Below are 18,074 nucleotides of genomic sequence, written 5' to 3' on the forward strand. Positions count from 1 at the left end.
GGAAGGAGGAAGAAAAGGCCAAGATAGGACCCCCCCAAGTTGGACTTGACTTTCGGACTTCACGGCTGTGGGGTTGACGCCGGCTCCGCGCCGAGGGTCTTCGTGCCCTCCTACCCGCCCCACCTCGGCTTGAATGGGTGGATCCGGAAGGGCGGGCGCGCGGGGATTGCGCAGGCGCAGAGGCGCCGGTAACATGGCGTCCCGGCCGAAGCGGCGTGCTGTGAGCCGCGTGCCTCCGGCTCTGGGCGATGAGGAAGAGGAGGATGAAGTGGAGGAGCAGGACGAAGACGACAGTGACGAAGAAGAGGATGAAGAAGACGAAGTCGTCAATGAGGTGAGACGCCCGTGCGACCCCGGTTTACCTTCTGTCTGGGGGAAAAAAACATAAACTTTTTGACAACCAAAGCCGTGTGAATGGGTGAGCTGCCTGAAGTGGCGGCTTCCCGCTACCTGAGGGTCTTGAAACAGAACCTGGAGGTGAGGAAAGGCCCTCACACAGGCACTACGTCGGTCTTTGACACATCGCAGCCACAAAGGTGTTTTCAAAAGGCCTACCCAGGCCGGGGCGGCGGGGGGCCCTGGGCCCTCCTATCGCCTCACCACCCTCCTCGGTGACTGTGTTTAGTTCTCAGGCTGAAGCCACAAACTCTCCTGGGTCCTCAAGGCCCCGAGTCCATCCACTGCCTTCCCCGCGGCCTCCGCGCCGGGGGTCCCGGTACCCGCCTACCTCAAGGCGGCCCAGTCGCGTTTCCCGGAGGCCCGCCTCCTCCTCAGCTGTTCGCGCCGCCTGTATTATTACTCCTGCTGTGATTTCCCTCCGTTGTTCAAGTCTCATCTAAGTCGATGTATCTTCCCTTCAGACCAAGTCCTGGTGACACGTTCTCATAGAACTGGGTCCTACTATAGAGCCTGGCGCTAGGGATACTTAATGTCGTTCGTTAAAAAGCAGAGACGTTACTTTGCCAACAAAGCTCAGTCGGTAGAGAATCTGCCTGCAGTGCAGGCGACCTGGGTTCAGTCCCTGGGTCGGGAAGATCCCCTGGAGAAGGAAATGGCAACCCACTCCAGTATTCTTGCCTGGGGAATTCCATGGACAGAGGAGCCTGGTGGGCTGTAGTCCATGGGATGGCAAAGAGTTGGGCACTGCTGAATGACTAACACTTTGTTTCAGAGACATTACTTTGCCAACAAAGGTTCGTCTAAAAAGCTATGGTTTTTCCAGTAGTCATGTATGGATGTGAGAGTTGGACCTAAAGAAAGCTGAGCGCGGATGAATTGATGCTTTTGAACTGTGGTGCTGGAGAAGACCCTTGAGAGTTCCTTGGGCTGCAAGGAGATTCAACCAGTCCATCCTAAAGATCAGTCCTGGGTGTTCATTGGAAGGACTGATGCTGAAGCTCCTATATGTTGGCTATCTGATGTGAAGAACTGACTCACTGGAAAAGACCCTGATGCTGGGAAAGATTGAAGGCAGGAGGAGAAGGGGACGACAGAGGATGAGATGGTTGGATGGCATCACCGACTCAATGGACATGAGTTTGAGTGAGCTCTGGGAGTTGGTGATGGACAGGGAAGCCTGGCATGCTGCAGTCCATGGGATCTCAAAGAGTCAGACACGACTGAGCAACTGAACTGAATGTTTGTTGAATGAGTAATTAAGACTGAATGGTCCTTAAGACCCTAGAATGCCGAATAGGTACCCCAAACGTAACACGTCCAAAGCCAAAGTAGTAATTTATGCTCCTAGACTTTGCCGTGTCTGTAAATGTTTTCCAAAAACTGGGGTCCCTTCTTGGTGGGTGTCGAGCCTACAGACACAACCAAGCCCAAGATTGGACGAAGGAACAATTTATTCTTGCAGCAAATAAGGAGATCACCGAGGATCTTTCCCAAAGCCGTATCTCTCCAAACAGCAAAACAGGGGTGGTTTTAAGTTGTCGTTGTTCAGTCACTAAGTCATGTGCAACTCTCTGCGACCCCATGGACTGCAGCATGATTCAGTGATGCTACCCAAGCATCCTGTCAGCTTGGTTTATTTTTCTCTCTCAGTTCTTGTCTCATCGCCAAGAAAAGTTTGGAATGATGGACTAAAGTGTTTAAAACAACAGAAAAGTTACAGCTCAGTTACAGCTCAAGCAGACAGATCTTTTATTAAATAGACACTCTCAAGACACGGGAGCAGGCCTACCCCAGTGGAGTTACCGTAATGATCCCTTTTGGTTTCCCTCTTTTTTTACTTCCCATCTCCTCCCTTTGGTTGTGCAGTGGGCAGAATAGGGCCTGAACCCACCACCAATCAAGAAATGGGGTGCAAATGGGCATACACTCAAGACCAATTGACAGTTGCATGACAACAGGCTCTGTTGTGCATCTCTTTCCATAATTAAGTCTGTGGTAATCACATGTATCTATGTGTAGAATATTTATGAACCCTTAATAGGCTCCTAGCTGCCTAAGGTTATTTTGAGGAAGCCACTGTGGTTGGTTTGTATCCACCCCATCCTGTGTCTAGGGTCCATCAGGAGTTGGAAAAGTCTCTGGTTATTTTGTATCTTATCTGTGAGCTCCTCTAGGCACTTCTGGGATGGGGTTTAGAAATCAACCGGGATCCTTTTTGGCTGGGGATCCTTTTTGGCTGGGCCACCTTCCGCTGCTCATGCCTAACTTCTACCTAACAATTTCATCCTCATCCTTCCTGCCGAACAATTTCAGTCTCCCCCTTCCCCTCTTGCCCCTGCATCAGGGTCTTTCCAGTGAGTTGGCTCTTCACATCAGGTGGCCAAAGTATTGAAGCTTTAACTTCATCATCAGTTATTCAATGAATATTCAGAGTTGATTTCCTTCAGGATTGAATGGTTTGATCTACCTGCAGTCCAGGGGACTCTCAAGAGTCTTCTCCAATACCACAATTCAAAAGCATCAATTCTTCGGTGCTCAGCCTTCTTTATGGTTCAACTCTCACATCCATACATAACTGGTGGAAAAATTATAGGTAGCTTTGACTATACAGACCTTTGACAGCATAGTGATGTCTCTGTTTTTTAATATGCTATCTAGGTTTGTCATAGGTTTCCTTCTAAGGAAGCAAGCATCTTCCAATTTGGTGGCTGTGGTTACTGTCCGCAGTGATTTGGAGGCCCAAGAAAATAAAAATCTGTCACTGTTTCCATTTTTTCCCCCTCTATTTGCCAAGAAGTGATTGGACTGGATGTCATGATCTTAGTTTTTTTTAATGTTGAGTTTAAGCTGGCTTTTTCACTCTGCTCTTTCACCCTCATCAAGAGGCTCTTCAGTTTCTTTTCACTTTCTGCCATTTCTGCATATGTGAGGTTGTTGATATTCTGACAGTCTTGATTCCAGCTTGTGAGTCATTCAACCTGGCCTTTCACATGCTGTACTCTTCATAGAAGTTTAATGAGTAAGGTGACAGTATACAGCCTTGACAAACCCTTTCCCAAATTTTGAACCAGCCTGTTGTTCCATGTCTGGTTCTAACTGTTGCTTCTTGACCAGCATACAGGTTTCTCAGAAGACAGGTAAGGTGGTCTGGTATTTGTATTTCTTTAAAAAGTTTCTACAGTTTGTTGTGATCCGTACAATCAAAGGCTTTAGCATAGTCAGTGAAGCGGAAGTAGATGTTTTTTGAGAATTCCCTTGCTTTGTCTATGCCATCGAATGTTGGCAATTTGATCTCTGGTTCCTCTTCTTTTTCTAAACCCAGCCTGTACATCTGGAAGTTCTCAGTTCATGAACTGCTGAAGCCTAGCTTGAAGGATTTTGAGTGTAGTCTTGCTGGCATGTGAAATGAGCGCAATTGTATGATAATTTGGACATTCTTTGACATTGCGATTGGAATGAACACTGACCTTTACCAGTCCTGTGGCCACTGCTGAGTTTTCCAAATTTGCTAACGTATTGAATGCAGCACTTTCACAGCATCGTCTTTCAGGATTTGAAATAGCTCAATTGTAATTCCATCACCTCCACTAGCTTTGTTCGTAGTGATGCTACCTACGTCCCACTTGACTTCACATTCTAGGACGTCTGTTTCTATGTGAGTGAGCACACCATTGTGGTTATCTGGGTCGTGAAGACCTTTTTTGTGTAGTTCTGTGTATTCTTGCCACCTTTTAGTCTCTTCTGCTTTGTTAGGTCCATACCTTTTCTGTCCTATTTCGTGCCTGTCCTTGCATGAAACGTTCCCTTGATATCTCCAGTTTTCTTGATGAGATCTCTAATCTTTCCTATTCTATTGTTTTCCTTAAGAAGGCTTTCTTATTTGTCCTTGCTAGTCTCTGAAACTCTGCATTCAGTTGGGATATCTCCTTTTCTCCATTTCCTTTCACTTCTTTTCTCAGCTATTTATAAAGCCTCCTCAGACAACCACTTTGCCTGCTTGCATTTCTTTTCCTTTGGGTTGGTTTTGGTCGCTGCTTCCTGTACAGTGTTGTGAACCCCCATCAATAGTTCTTCAGGCATTCTGTCTACCAGCTCTTATCCCTTGAATCTATTTGTCACCTCCACTGTATAATCATAAGGGATTTGATTTAAGTCATAGCTGAATGGCCTAGTGCTTTTCCTTTCTTTCTTCAATTTAAGCCTGAATTTTGCACTAAAGAGCCCATCATCTGAGCCACAGTCAGTTCCAAGTTTTGTTTTTGCTGACTGTATAGAGCTTCTCCATCTTTGGCTGCAAATAATATAATCAGTCTGATTTAGGTGTTGACCATCTGGTGATGTCCATGTGTGGAGTTGTCTCTTGTGTTGTTGGAAGAGGGTGTTTACTGTGACCAACATGTTCTCCTGACAAAACTATGTTAGCCTTTGCTCTACTTCATTTTGTACTCTGAAGCCAAACCTGCTAGTTATTATCTCTTGACTTCCTACTTTTGCATTTCAATCTCCTATGGTGAAAAGAACATTTTTTTTTTTTTAAGTTAGGATACATGTATATTCATGAATGGGCTTAAGCAGAGGAGAATTAAGCATAACATTGAGGCAAAGGCTGATCAAGTCCCAGCTTTAGTTAATTGAAGTTGGAAGGGTCACCATCTTTATTCCATCCTCCACTTTGTGGGGACCTTAGTTCCTGCAGATCTCAAATATTATTAACTGGGACTTTTATCACTGCACTGTTTAATTACCTTTTCTCTGTTCCTTTGTATCCTTCAGATAATTAATCACTGAGACCTGTTTGAGGGCAAGCACTGTGGCCAGGCTTAGAATACAAAGTGGATGAGGCCAGAATGGCTTCTCTTATGTCAAGAAAGCCATTGCTGGTTCTTTTTCACCTGGCACCCCCTAACTTATCTGCTTTCATAAATGGTTCCCAAATTCACGAGCTGCTCAAGATCAAAACCTGAAAGTTAAATTTAATTCCTCCCTTTTCCTCAAAATCTTGTTGGCTTTACCATCAGTAGCCAGACATTTCTCATCAGTGATTCTGTGCTGATCACAGGCCACTCTTCCACTGTCTCTTGCCTGGACTTCTGTAGTACGTTTTAACTGGCTACATTCTTGTAACCTCCAGTCTCTCCTCCATCCACAGCAGAGAGATCTTTAAAAAATATAGGTCTGGGGACTTTCCTCGCTGTCTCAGTTGAGACTCCATCCTTCCACTGCATGGGACCTAAGTTTGATCCCTGGTTGCAGAACTAAGATCTCCATGCTGCGTGGCATGGCCAGAAAAAAAAAAAAATGTAGCTCTATTCTCCCTTTCTTGCTCTGACTGCTCTGGTGGGTTCTCGTTTCATTTGTAAGAAAACCCAAAGTTCTAATGGTTATTGGACTGAGAGACAGCTGGTATGGCAGGATCAGAATAAGGAAGAGAGTGGTGGGGAGATGAACATGAGTGGGGGAAGCGTGGGTGCAGGGTGAGGACTGTGGTTATGGGGGGGTGTATAATAACTCGTTACTGACTGGAGGATTTTTGCAGAAACTAACATCTGTGGCTTGCAGTTTATGTAAGTGAATATTGAAACGTCTTCAGTCAATGTTTAGGTAACAAAAGATGTGTTAATGTATCTCTGGCCAATAATGTTATAAAGCTCCATGGAACAGAGCTTTCCCTACAAAACAGCTCTGCTCTTTGGCCCCTTCGTTGAACGTGGTCTCATCGTTTTTTATTTAGCACTTTTAACTGGCTGTTTAGCTAACTTTGGGTTGTAGAAATCAGTGCTTACATTAACAAGGGTAATCAGACTACCAGTGACTGCAAATTCGTGTAGTAACCACCACTGACGAGGGTGTGAGAAACAGGCACGTGCGTGTAGTGTTGGTGGGGTTGGTGGGGGGCAGTTGGACAAAATCAAAGCTTAAAATATGTGAATCCTCTGATTCAGCGATACTGCTGGTAATTTACCCTCCAGCAATAATAGTAATACTAATAAGGCATGACTTAGGATCCTCAAAGGCTGATCTTATCTAGCACTTAGAAGCCTTTGAGGTTTTGGTTTTGGAGTGAAGTAATCCTTTCATTTATTTATGGAATATTTCAGTGGCGTTGCTTCTTAGAGTCTGCTGCTTCATGGTGCGAGATCCGTTTGCCTAGCTGCACAGACCTTCTGGTTACTTGTACTCAGCATGTTTCTTCCTGCCTCAGGGCCTTCGTGCCTGCTGTTCCCTGTGCCTGGAACTCTCTTTGCTAGTCCTTAGTTCCCAGCTCAAGTGTCACTTCTCTAAGGGAAGCCTTTCCTGAATTTCTGACTCCTATTACCTAAGCTCTTATAGCCCCATTCACCTATTTGTAGCCTACAAAGGTGTGATCTTCTGTTTATTTCCATGACTATTTCCTTAATGAAGTCGCTCAGTCATGTCCGAATCTTTGCGGCCCCATGGACTGTAGCCTACCAGGTTCCTCCGTCCATGGGATTTTCCAGGCAAGGGTACTGGAGTGGGCTGCCATTTCCTTCTCCAGGGGACCTTCCCGACCCAGGAATCAAACCTGGGTCTCCCGCACTGTAGACAGACGCTTTACCGTCTGAGCCACCAAGGAAGCCCATTTCCTTAATGTCTGTGTTCCCGCCTAAACTGTAAGCTCCACGAGGGTGTGATCCTTCATGTCTGCTTTTCATCCTGAGTGCCTGTCACGGTGCTTGGTGCAGAGTGGAACTCAGTAAACATTTGCCCAGTGAATGAAGCCTGGCCTTGTATCCATGGGCTAAATCAAGCTCCAGGCAATGCCAGGGACTTTTGGAGTGTTTTTTCTTTGTTCACACTTACTGCAGTCAGGTAAGAGTGTCTCCTTTGCTTTACTCAGAACAGACTTTCTCTGCATTAAATCCAGGTCACTCTGAGCACTCTGTTCTCCAGCTTTGGTTTCAGATGAGATGGTGTGAAGGTGCTCTGTTGTCTGTGCAGATGGCAGTCTTGGCGATGTTCGCTTTTTATTTTGAAGCCTAGACAGTTGTAGTTCTTTTGGTAACATTTTCTTCTTTTCCTCCTTTCGCTGGCATGTTCTGTAGATGGAGATAGAGCCAAAAAGAATGGGGGAGGGGGGAAAGATGGGTGGAGGGAAAAGAAAAATGGGCAAATGGAAAATAATGGCTGAATTGTCTTAGTGAGTTATGTATGATGACTTACTTTGTGTGTCATTTACAGGAAGTGAATATTGAATTTGAAGCTTACTCTATCTCAGATAACGATTATGATGGAATTAAGAAGTTACTACAGCAGGTATGGTCTTTTATTCCTTGCACGTGAGTCTGCTCTTCTAAGAAACTCCAGGCCATTCAATATAAGTTCTGTCAGATTTGAGTTTCACTCTTTCAGAATTCCCATTCCTGCCTGCCTCGCCTGGAGGGAAGATCGCTCTTTTCCTTTTCCAGGGCTTGCTCCCCTATTTGAGCCTCTGCTCCTAGCCCTCTTCCTCTGATGAACACATCTAAGTGTTCTGTGTCCTCAAGTGCCCTCCCTGTCCTCTTTTTATTACTTGTGCTGTTACTCACTTTTTCTCTCATTCATTTCTCAACTTCTGGGGGTTGGAGGAATTCTCGCGTAATCCCCGTTTCACTGCTCCGCCATCTGGTGTCACAAGCAGCACAGGGCTTGGCTCTCTACCGTCAGAGCCTCCAGGGTCTGTGGCCTGATGCCCCCCTCCCCTCTCTTCTCCCTATCCTGACCCTCCCAGCACCTCCTGAATTACCACCGACTGCCTCTTCTCACAGCTCTGTGCCTTGAGTTCTTTGATTCTCTTCGGCTTTTTCTTTCCTTTTGGGTTGCTTTTCTGGGTCATCTTCCTGGTCAACTCATTTGAAATTTCACTATTTTTATTTGCATATGGAAATGAGAAGTTTTATTAGAAACCATTCTTCGATTTTAAAATAATTTTTTTCTCTCTTAGCTTTTTCTAAAAGCCCCTGTGAACACTGCAGAACTCACAAATCTCTTGATTCAACAGAACCATATCGGGAGTGTGATTAAGGTGAGCAGGACAGTGGTGTTTATTCTGATTAAATTAGCTCTGTATCCTAAGTTCCTTTTGATTTACATCACACAGGCCAGAAACTCAGATTGGAAAGTATTACTGGCTAGCAGGCCATCTCGGCAATCCAGGGTTATTAAATGCAGCGATCCAGGTAGTGGCAGTGGGTGGTAGGGAGACACGGAGGCTGATTCAGAAGAGACTGGGGAGGTGAGATGCGACCGGGCTTAGTGAGTGACCGGGTCTGGGAGAGGGGAAAGGAGTCGAAGAGGATTCCGCGGGGGCTGTCTGGAGAACCACAGTCCAAGCGTGGAGGAGGATCAGGTCAGGAAGGGAACCTGACTGTGGGTTTGTACGTCTTGGTTTGATTTGCGTGTGATAACGTGCAAGTGAGCAGTGGGGCAGCAGCTGGAGTGTGGGGTGTTTTCAGCAGATAAACGGTCACTGACATCACGAGAGGGGTTGAGATTGCTCAGGGAGGGCAGGGACGGACTCTGGCTGCACCAGCGGTAGCTGAGTGAGTGAACTGAGTGGCAGAGCCTGCAAGGAGGCTCCGGAGTGACAGAAGCGGGAAGGGGGGAAGCTCTGAGTGGCATCATGCAAAGCAAGGGGTGGTGTTTGGAGGAGGAGGCGCAGGCCGGGCCGAGTCCTGCCTCTGCTGCATCCTCCGCTGGCTCCGTCACCTCTGCGGCCTGACAGGCTGCCCTGCAGCCTAGTGTCTGAGGACAGAACAGTTCTGCTTGGTTCATGGAGCTGTACTTGGAACAGAGCTCCGTGAGGCCGGCTCCTGTTTGCTTCAGTCGCAGTAGCTGGAGAGGCTCCAGCGGGGCTGGAGGATTTTCTTGCACAGTGGCTCACTCCCTTGACTCCACTGGGAGCCCAGCGGGGACTGTGGGCCTCCCTACCCTAGAGAGCCAGGTGGAAGTGCAGAGCACCGTGGTACCGAGTCGTTTCCAGCATCTGCTTGAGGAGCAGATGTGAAGGTCCGTGCAGGTTCAAGGGGAGGGCACACAGACCCCCCTCATTGGGAGGAGTGTCTAGGTCAGTGTCAGACGAGAATGTGGGATCGGACAAGGGATGGGGACCACCTGTGGACGGCAGTCTGCCCGGTGACCTCACGTACGTCCACGAGGCGCTCTGTCCGTGCGGGTGGTGCTGGTGTTCCTTCAGAGCGGTGGGTGCACAGGGTAAGGTGTGTACAGCCGGGTCTGGTACCGGCGTGGGCTCTGTGCGTGTAGCCGTCTGCATGAAGTCTTTTTTATATCCCCTGCATCTGTCGTCTAGCTTACTATAAAAAAGCAAAACAGCTCCACCCCAGTCTAAGGCTCCACTCTAACGTCATCAGTGTCGGCCGCCTCACTTTGTTTTCAAAGCCAAAATTCTTGAAAAAGATTCTGCATTCAATTTCCACCTCCTCTCCTCCTGAACACCAAACACCTCCATCTGGCTTTTACCCCCAACTCTCCTGACGTCCTGAAACTGATGGGGTCACTAGTATCTTTGCACAGCAGACACTTTGCAGACCTGCAGCCAGCATGCAGAACCTCTGGTGTGCAGTCAGGAGAATGAAAGGAGTGACACCCTGGAGGCTTCCTCTCGCGGGCTCGGTGGGGAGAAGCAGGCCGCCTGCCCTGGCAGCAGGTAGACATGAGCTCTCGCTGACAAGTATCCTGAGACCCGAGGGACACCAGTGAGAAGCGGTCACTTTTATTTTTGACAAAGTTTATTCTCTGGTTGGGGGATTCATCCTTTAATTGAAATTACACAAATAAATCTAAAGTACAGTCATGGCTTTCTTGGCTCCCACAGTGACACCTGAGGTGTCCCAGGGACCAGACTTCTCCTTCCCAGCACAGGGGCTGCCAGAACTTCCTGCACCCTGTGGAAGTGGGGGATTTGGACTGTTCGAGAGAAGGCATTTTCGAGGGTCGTGGAGGGAAGGGGAATGCTGTGCAGACCGCACATGCTTGCTTAGCTGGAGACTCGGGGCCCAAGAGGTTCGGGAGAGGTAAGGGGTGGGCTGGGAGGAGGCTGGACTCGGGTCAGGCAGGGAGGCTCCTGCGGGGAGGCGGGTGGTGGTGGACGAGGCTGGGCTGTGGTGACCAGCAGGCCCCGTGCTGCTGCCTGGATGCCTGATGGGCTGTCGAGGAGGGCTGAGCATGTTCCAGAGCGCTTGTTGCTTTTCGAGGAAGCATTTGGCGGGCTTCGCCCTGAGGGAGCCTTTTTCACACTCCCTGCCCTTGGCCTAGGGGTACTAGCAGGCTTCGTCACAGTGGCTGGGGGTCCACCGTCTGCTGTTGCTCTCAGGGGGCCTGGGCGGGTCGACACAGCACGTTTCCCTCTGCTGCTTTCCCCTCTCCTCCGAGAGCAGGCGTGCCCTTGGCCTCTCACCGGGACTGGTGGTCTCTCCTGAGCCGCCTTCTCATTTTCTCCTTCGCACCTTCTTATTTTGTTGAGCCTATCACTGACTCGATGGACATGAGTCTCAGTGAACTCTGGGAGTTGGTGATGGACAGGGAGGCCTGGCGTGCTGCGATTCATGGGGTCACAAAGAGTCGGACACGACTGAGCGACTGATCTGATCTGAAGGCTTCCCTCACCTTGGCACATCGTTTGTTTGGGTGACCTAGGCCTTAGCGGCCTTGCCTGAGCCACCCTACCCTTCTGTGTTCAGTAGCTGTGTTTTGTTGTAGAGCCTGGTCGCCCCCTTGCCTGAGGTCCCCTTAGTGGCATGGTCAGCTCAGATCCAGGAGCCATGTCCCCTCATCCTCCCCAGGTGCCAGGCCCCCCGCAGCTCTGTCTGCTTTGACTTGGCCCCTGCAGGCAGTTCCACTCTGCTCTCTGTTCCTGCTGAGGCCCTGGCCACAGGAGGCGCCCTGGCACCACCAACTGCTCCTGTGCCTGGCTGAGCGGCGGTGCTGGGACCCCTTCCCGCAGAAGAAGTTCAGGGACACTCAGGGCAAGCCTGGGTCCCTGCTGTCCTTAGGGGGAAGAGCAGCAGCCTCATTTAATTCATTCAGCACATCTTCCCTGAGGACTTAGTCTGTGCCAAACTCTGTGCTGGGGACTGGGGAAGCTGTGGGAGGAGTTTACAGCTTGGATGAGCGGACAAGCAGCAGGTGAAGCGAAGTGTGGCCGATGCATTGAGTAGAGCCGAAGCAGGAGGTCAAAATGTGAAAGGGTAGGGTGGCTCAGGAATCATGTACTCCACTCTTGTGCTGCTTTTGCAGTTTCTCGTTTCCCCTCTCACCCTCTTCTCCTCTCCTGCCCGTGCACTGAGGCATTGTTCATCGTCACCTGTGGTCACGAGTGGCCAGTGCTCTGAAGCATTGGTTTTAGGTGAGACAGTGTTGTGGACGCACAGACAAGCCTGGGTGGCCTCCAGCGTCACTTAGGAAACAGACGAAAATGGTTTCCTTAAGGAGGGCTTATCTGTTCTGGACTTACAGTACACTGAGAAGAACGTCTTAAGAGTCAAAAAAGGTATTGAGAGCAGAAAGAGATCACCCAGCCTGTAAGAAGAGGACAGAGTCAGGGAGGTGAAGTGATGGGAACAAGGCTGCACAGGTTTAGTCTATGAGGCTTTGCTAAGGCATGACAGGAAAACAGTTTTCATTTGAAATGTGAAAAGATAAATGCCGCCCAGATTCCAGGACTTTGTTCTGCACTTCTCAACCAAAGGTAAAATGAGTATTTTTTTTTTTTTTTGGAAACAGCAAACGGATGTTTCAGAAGACAGCGATGACGAAGTGGATGAAGATGAGATTTTTGGTTTCATAAGTCTTTTAAATTTAACTGAAAGAAAGGTTGGTTTCATTGGGTGGCCATTAGAGTGGTTATTCCTTAGGCCAGAACCTACAAAGTTAATTCTATTTAATCCTTGATGAAGGTGTGTTTTATATCAGACAAAGATACTAGATGTGCTCTTGTGAAATCTTACTGTAATCCTTTTTTCAATATGAAGGTATTTTTGTTTCTCTTTAAATAATCTGTATCCAGTTAAAGTCATTTACTTCCTGTGGTATAGAGAACTGTCCTCCGAGTTTTGAAGAATGAGTTTTCTGATGTCGGTGTGGACACAGTTGTTTTTGCTGTCTCTACAGCTGTTTTGATTCTGAGTCTTCACTGCTTCCTGAAATTGAGGACACTCACATTTATTTGTATTTTCATTCATTTTTGACTCACTGATGGGTTCTAGTTAAAAAAAACAAACAAAAAAAAAACCCAGGGGGTTTACCCTGCTTAGAATAAGACGCAGGCTACACTTTATCTTGATTTTTAAGTGAACTTTTCAGATACTTTCATCTTATGAGACAGACTAGAGTTTCTATCCCAGTATGTCTGAGTATGACCTTCTCTGACCACTGAGTATGGACTAGTAAATAACCAGGTGTAGTTACTTTTGAAAATTAATCAACACTGAAGACTTGTAAAGTGAAAGTCGCTCAGTTGTGTCTGAGTTGTGTCTCTTTACGACCCCATGGACTATACAGTCTGTGGAATTCTCCAGGCCAGAATCCTGGAGTGGGTAGCCTTTCCCTTCTCCAGGGGATCTTCCCAACCCAGGGATCAGACCCAGGTCTCTCACATTGCAGGCAGATTCTTTACCAGCTGAGCCACAAGGGAAGCCCAAGAATACTGGAGTGGGTAGCCTATCCCTTCTCCAGGGGATCTTCCCGACCCAGGAATTGTACCGGGGTCTCTTGCATTGCAGGCAGATTGTTTGCCAACTGAGCTGTCAGGGAAACCCAAAGATTTGTAAGGTTTTTTTTAAAGGCTTTGGCAGGAAACCACACTTATCTATAAGATACTAAAAAGTAATAGCTCTCACTTTTATGTTTTCTCCTGTGGGTGATGGCCTGTGGTAAAGAGTGAGCCTTCTCTCTGCTTTCTAGGGTACCCCTTGTGCTGAGCAAATTAAGGAGTTGATTCTGCGCCTCTGTGAGAAGAACTGTGAGAAGAGCATGGTTGAGCAGCTGGACAGGCTTTTCAACGACACCGCCAGGCCTGTGGGCTTTCTGCTGAGCGAGAGATTCATTAACGTTCCCCCACAGATCGCACTGCCCATGCACCAGCAGCTCCAGTAAGAGACTGGAGAACGCCTTTCAACAGGCTTTCCCCCAAGTAGATTCAGAAATGTGACTCCAATGGAATACATTGGTTTAAGCACGTGTGTGGGGAGTGCCTGAGATGTATGCGTTACTAATAGTAGGCTTTTTAATAGTTTTAATTCCTTAGGACTGTTGTGACAATAGTCTTAATAATCATAAATATTTAAATGGTATAAAAACAAGAGTTTCATATACACTTTAATGCCCATTTGACGGAAGTTTTTCACCTGCTTCATAGATAGGATTTCTGTTACACGAATGAAATGTAAATAATTACAATAACAGAACAGTAAATTTTTGTCTTATTGTTTACCCTAAATTCCATTGGGATATTCTGTGACGAATGCAACCATGGCCCTGATACTGCCTCTCGGGCTTCTCAGGGTTTGTTATTGTTTTGCTTTAATGCAGGAGCTTTAGGTTTACAAGAATCTTTTAAATGTACGGAGAGATAGGAATTGATATTGCCTGTGCTTTGACATAGAGGAGGATGAAATTACAGATGGACACCCAGGCTTTACAGAGTATTGTTTCTCAGAGGTAGGGTACGTCTTTGTGATTTCCCTGGAAATAGTTGGTGCGAATGTGACTAAAGTTTGAAGCCTTTTGGTCTCCCATTTTTCCTTTATACAATTGCTTTTTAGTTTCGCTCTTTGTCCCTTGCCCCCGCCCCTTAGCTGCTGCTCATACTGTACTTGCGGAGCCTGCCTGTTTGTTCTGACTTGTCTTTTTTCTGATCCGCTGGAGCTCAGGTTTGTTTGACTTCATAGGATCAACTTTCTCCTGATCCTGTGCAAGAAAGCCGATGTGGGTTGTTTTGAGTTTCTTAACATTTTTGTTCAGCCAGACATATGGGGTTATGTATGATTTAAAGGAAGGAAGGAAAGAGTTAAGGTTTCATGGCTGTCTCATTGACGTGGTAGTTCAGGGCATCTGTCTGGCCATTTCTGGCAGGCCAGAAATAAGTCCCAGGTGCCAGTGAATGGAGACTGTAGAGGTCACCTGCTCTGATGGCATCGGTCATGGCCGTGTACCCTTGTGTGTTTCAGTTAAATGTTTTAGAAAATCCAGATTCTTAGGTATTTTTAACAGAGCAGTGATGTTGTGTGAACTTGAGACTCATCTGTTAAGTTGCTGTGTATCTACAACTCAGAGCATTAATCTGTGAGTCACCATACCATTTATCATAAAAGGCGCTGCCATAATCAACTGAAGTGCCTCTGGCTGCTTTAGAAGCGTCCAGATCTAACGTCTGTCTGTTAAGCCTGTGTCACCACAGAACTCCTTGAAGAGGTCTCAGTGGTTTTCTCTGCGCTGGTTTGTCCACGGATCTTGTCTGACCCAGCAGGCAAACCTTGTGTCTGTGTTTGTACCTTGTAGGAAAGAACTAGCAGAGGCGCACAGAGCTAACAAGCCGTGTGGGAAGTGTTACTTCTACCTTCTGATCAGCAAGACGTTTGTGGAAGCAGGAAAAAGCAATTCCAAAAAGAAACGGAGCAACCAAAAGAAAGACGAGTTAATGTTTGCAAATGCAGAAGAAGAATTTTTCTACGAGGTAAGACTGTCCTGTTCCATCTCTCTGTTTAAATGTAAATAAGGATTTTCTTAATAATAATCAGGATTTCTTGCTCTCTCACTTTATGCCAAAGTTCAAGTGTGGCCATTCTGTTTTTAAACCTCCGTACCTACAGCGCCTCGGAGCCAATAACCGAGCGGGGAGGAGGTGATTACCGAGCCAATCACGCTGATGGTTGGGCATTTACAGTGTGCTTACTATGAGGTCTTCGTTCTCCCAGCGCTCAGAGACGTGGGCGTTAGCCTGGTGCACAGGTGGGGCCGTGGAGCCACTGCCTGGTGGGTGTGGAAGGCGGGGTGGGCCCTGCGCCCCTGCTGCTGGCTCCCACGCTGCCCTGTGCCCTGGGACCTAGAGGCCGTGCCCCTGGCGGGACTCTCCCTGTAAGCTTGTGCCCGTGACGACAGATGCCAGAGCGCATACTTCTCATGCTGCCTGCCTCTCAAAAATGTTAAGTCTCTGAGGAGGACCCATTTTCCTGGATTGGATGATATGACTTATTTTAAAAGGCACCCACTGAAGACAAAAGCACTATAGATTCAGCTCTGTCCTTGTTTTTCAGGAAGTAAGTAAGTGAAAATTGTTTAAAATGTGTACCTCAGCACTTGAGGTGGACCGTGTCAGGGACAAATGTGCGGGTGTTTTAAGATGGGTTGGTCACACAGACTTACTGTCCTCGCATGAAGCTTTATGCCAAGGAAGCAGCTGGGACAGTGCTGAGACTAGCCTCACGGTTCTTCTCATTAACTGTCAAATGTTATGAGTCTTAATTTCACTTGTGTATCCCAAGATTATTGAGAATCAAATGGGCTTGTGAATATGAATGACTTCAGAATTATAAAGGTGAAAGAAGGTGAAAGTGAGTCACTCAGTTGTGTCCGACTCTATGCGACCCCATGGTGTAGCCCTCCAGACTCCTCTGTCCATGGGGTTTTCCGGGCAAGAATTCTGGAGTGGGTTGCCATTCCCTTTTCCAGGGGATCTTCCCAACCCAGGAATCGAACCCAAGTCGCCTACACTGCAGGCAGATTCTTTACCCTCTGAGCCACGAGGGAAGCCAGGGTACTATCACTCAGCTGCTCGTTCACCTCTTAGAAGTGGGACGCGTCTGCTTCCTCACGCAGGTTAGAAGCCGCCTTGGGGAGCGCTCTGTAACGTCTGCCTGACTGGCCCATTTGAGCTTCGTTTTAACTGTCAGCTTTATTACGTTTGCCACACTATTGTACTTCTTGTTATTGATTAAATGAGCTTTGCCTTCAGCTTGTGTGACTTTTAAATTTATGGTTCTTTGGTTTAGAAGGCAATCCTGAAGTTCAACTACTCAGTGCAGGAGGAGAGCGACACGTGTCTGGGAGGCCGATGGTCCTTTGATGACGTACCGATGAAGCCCCTGCGAACTGTGATGTTAATTCCAGGCGACAAAATGAGTGAAATCATGGAAAAACTGAAAGAACATCTGTCTGTCTAACCCATCTCCCACGGACCGTGGTAGGCTGGCTTCTGCACAGGTACCAGAAGACTTGTGGAGGCTTACTGAAAAACTCGTGACTTTATTCAGATGAAGGTCTTCTACAAAAAGTAAGGTTCTGTCACCCGAGTCTGCGACACATTTACAAAATATCTTTGCTTTTTTAAAATTTTGGTCAAATTAAGAACGGTTGATTAAAACTTTTCCAGTAAGAAGAAAAACATGGGGTAGTAACTTAAAGAACTCAATAAAAACTTCTATTTTTAGTTTTTAAATAACACACAGAGCGTTCTTCCTTTCAGGACCCCATGTGGGCTGTGGCGCCTCGTCTGCGCTGCCCTGCTGGCCGGCCGCCGCGCCGCCTTTGGGGCGGGTATTGCACATCAGGCGTCGTGGACGCTCCGCAGCGTCACTGCACACTGCATCTCTGTTCAGTAGTTTCAGGGCACTTGTCACACATCTGCTCCTTTTTCGATGTTGAAATAGGGGATAGGTGATCCATGACCTGCTGTAGAATATCCTTACTTTCACTGGGAGGCAGATTACTGAAATAGTATTGTGGTGCCAGTTGCATAAATCTGTTTAAAACAAAAAATTATTAGTGGGGAGAGATTACCAAACAAACATGATTGGACCCTTCCCAGGCCTGGAGAGTCTGCCTCCAGAGTCTTGATTAGTCTGAACTTCTCAGCGGCTCAGCCTGCCTTTGTAGGATGAGTACTTTGTGGTTCTCGGAGGACCAGTACAGCTGCCTTTCTAGGAGAAGCTGGGTTCTGTCACTCTAACCACCGGGGAGACTGGTATTTCCCCCAAGGCCTTCACAGCTCTGCAGCAGGTCAGATCAGGTGCTCGGGAGAACTCTGGGTGTGTGGGAGAGGGAGTGTGTTTGCATCTCTTACTAACAGCACACTTTCCAGCTGCTGCAGCTGGACACACCTGTAGTTGCTCTGGCTCCTGCCTGGAAAGATCAGCTGCCCGAGCGTGAGTGACGTCTTCCCAGTGGGCTTGCACCTGCGGCAGCTGTGAGACCGTCCATCCTCACCGCTCTCCCTACAGGCGTTCACTGTGCAGCCAGCGATCTTCCCGACGGAAGACGTTACTCTGGCTTAAAACCCTCCGACTGCCTTATACCGTACTTAGGATCAACTCCAAACTCTCTCTGTGGTCTGTAAGCCCTCCGCCTCTCGTACCTGCCTGCTCTCAGCCTCGCCTCCGTCCTTCCCTTCCCCGCTTGCTCGTCTCAGCGCTCACCTGTCGAGAGGTGGCCAGGCTCTCTCTGTGCCTCTTCAGTCATGCTTTGCCCTGTGTTTCTAGACTTATTCTCTCTCTGCTGTAACCTGAGTCACAGGCCTTTCTCAGTCATCTACAGAGACCTGCCTTTAGGAGCTATGCTCCACACAAACTTAGGTTAGCAGTAGTATAAGCTGCTTATACTGAAAACGTAAGGAAACCCGCCTGCCACCTGAGCTTCAAGTAGGAATTTAAGAGAAAGCCCTTTTG

General features: G+C 47.7%; 2 protein-coding genes across 2 annotated transcripts in view; one reads left to right on the forward strand and one right to left on the reverse strand.

Annotated features, from left to right (window-relative positions):
* Window positions 1-147: 147 nt before the first annotated feature.
* On the forward strand, window positions 148-16,854 carry BCCIP (BRCA2 and CDKN1A interacting protein). Its single transcript, XM_061404000.1, has 7 exons — window positions 148-334; window positions 7,600-7,674; window positions 8,342-8,422; window positions 12,139-12,228; window positions 13,318-13,505; window positions 14,914-15,088; window positions 16,404-16,854. Exons 1-7 carry the CDS (start codon window positions 194-196, stop codon window positions 16,572-16,574), a joined length of 921 nt encoding a protein of 306 aa, XP_061259984.1. The 5' UTR covers window positions 148-193; the 3' UTR covers window positions 16,575-16,854.
* Window positions 16,641-18,074, reverse strand: part of DHX32 (DEAH-box helicase 32 (putative)) — a 54,329-nt gene continuing 52,895 nt past the window's right edge. The window contains exon 12 of the mRNA XM_061403988.1: window positions 16,641-17,152. Within this exon, the coding sequence (XP_061259972.1) occupies window positions 16,984-17,152 (169 nt within the window). The 3' untranslated portion in view covers window positions 16,641-16,983. The remainder of the gene's footprint in view (window positions 17,153-18,074) is intronic.

This window comes from Bos javanicus, chromosome 26, assembly GCF_032452875.1.
Source record: "Bos javanicus breed banteng chromosome 26, ARS-OSU_banteng_1.0, whole genome shotgun sequence".
NCBI classification, from domain to species: Eukaryota; Metazoa; Chordata; class Mammalia; order Artiodactyla; family Bovidae; genus Bos; species Bos javanicus.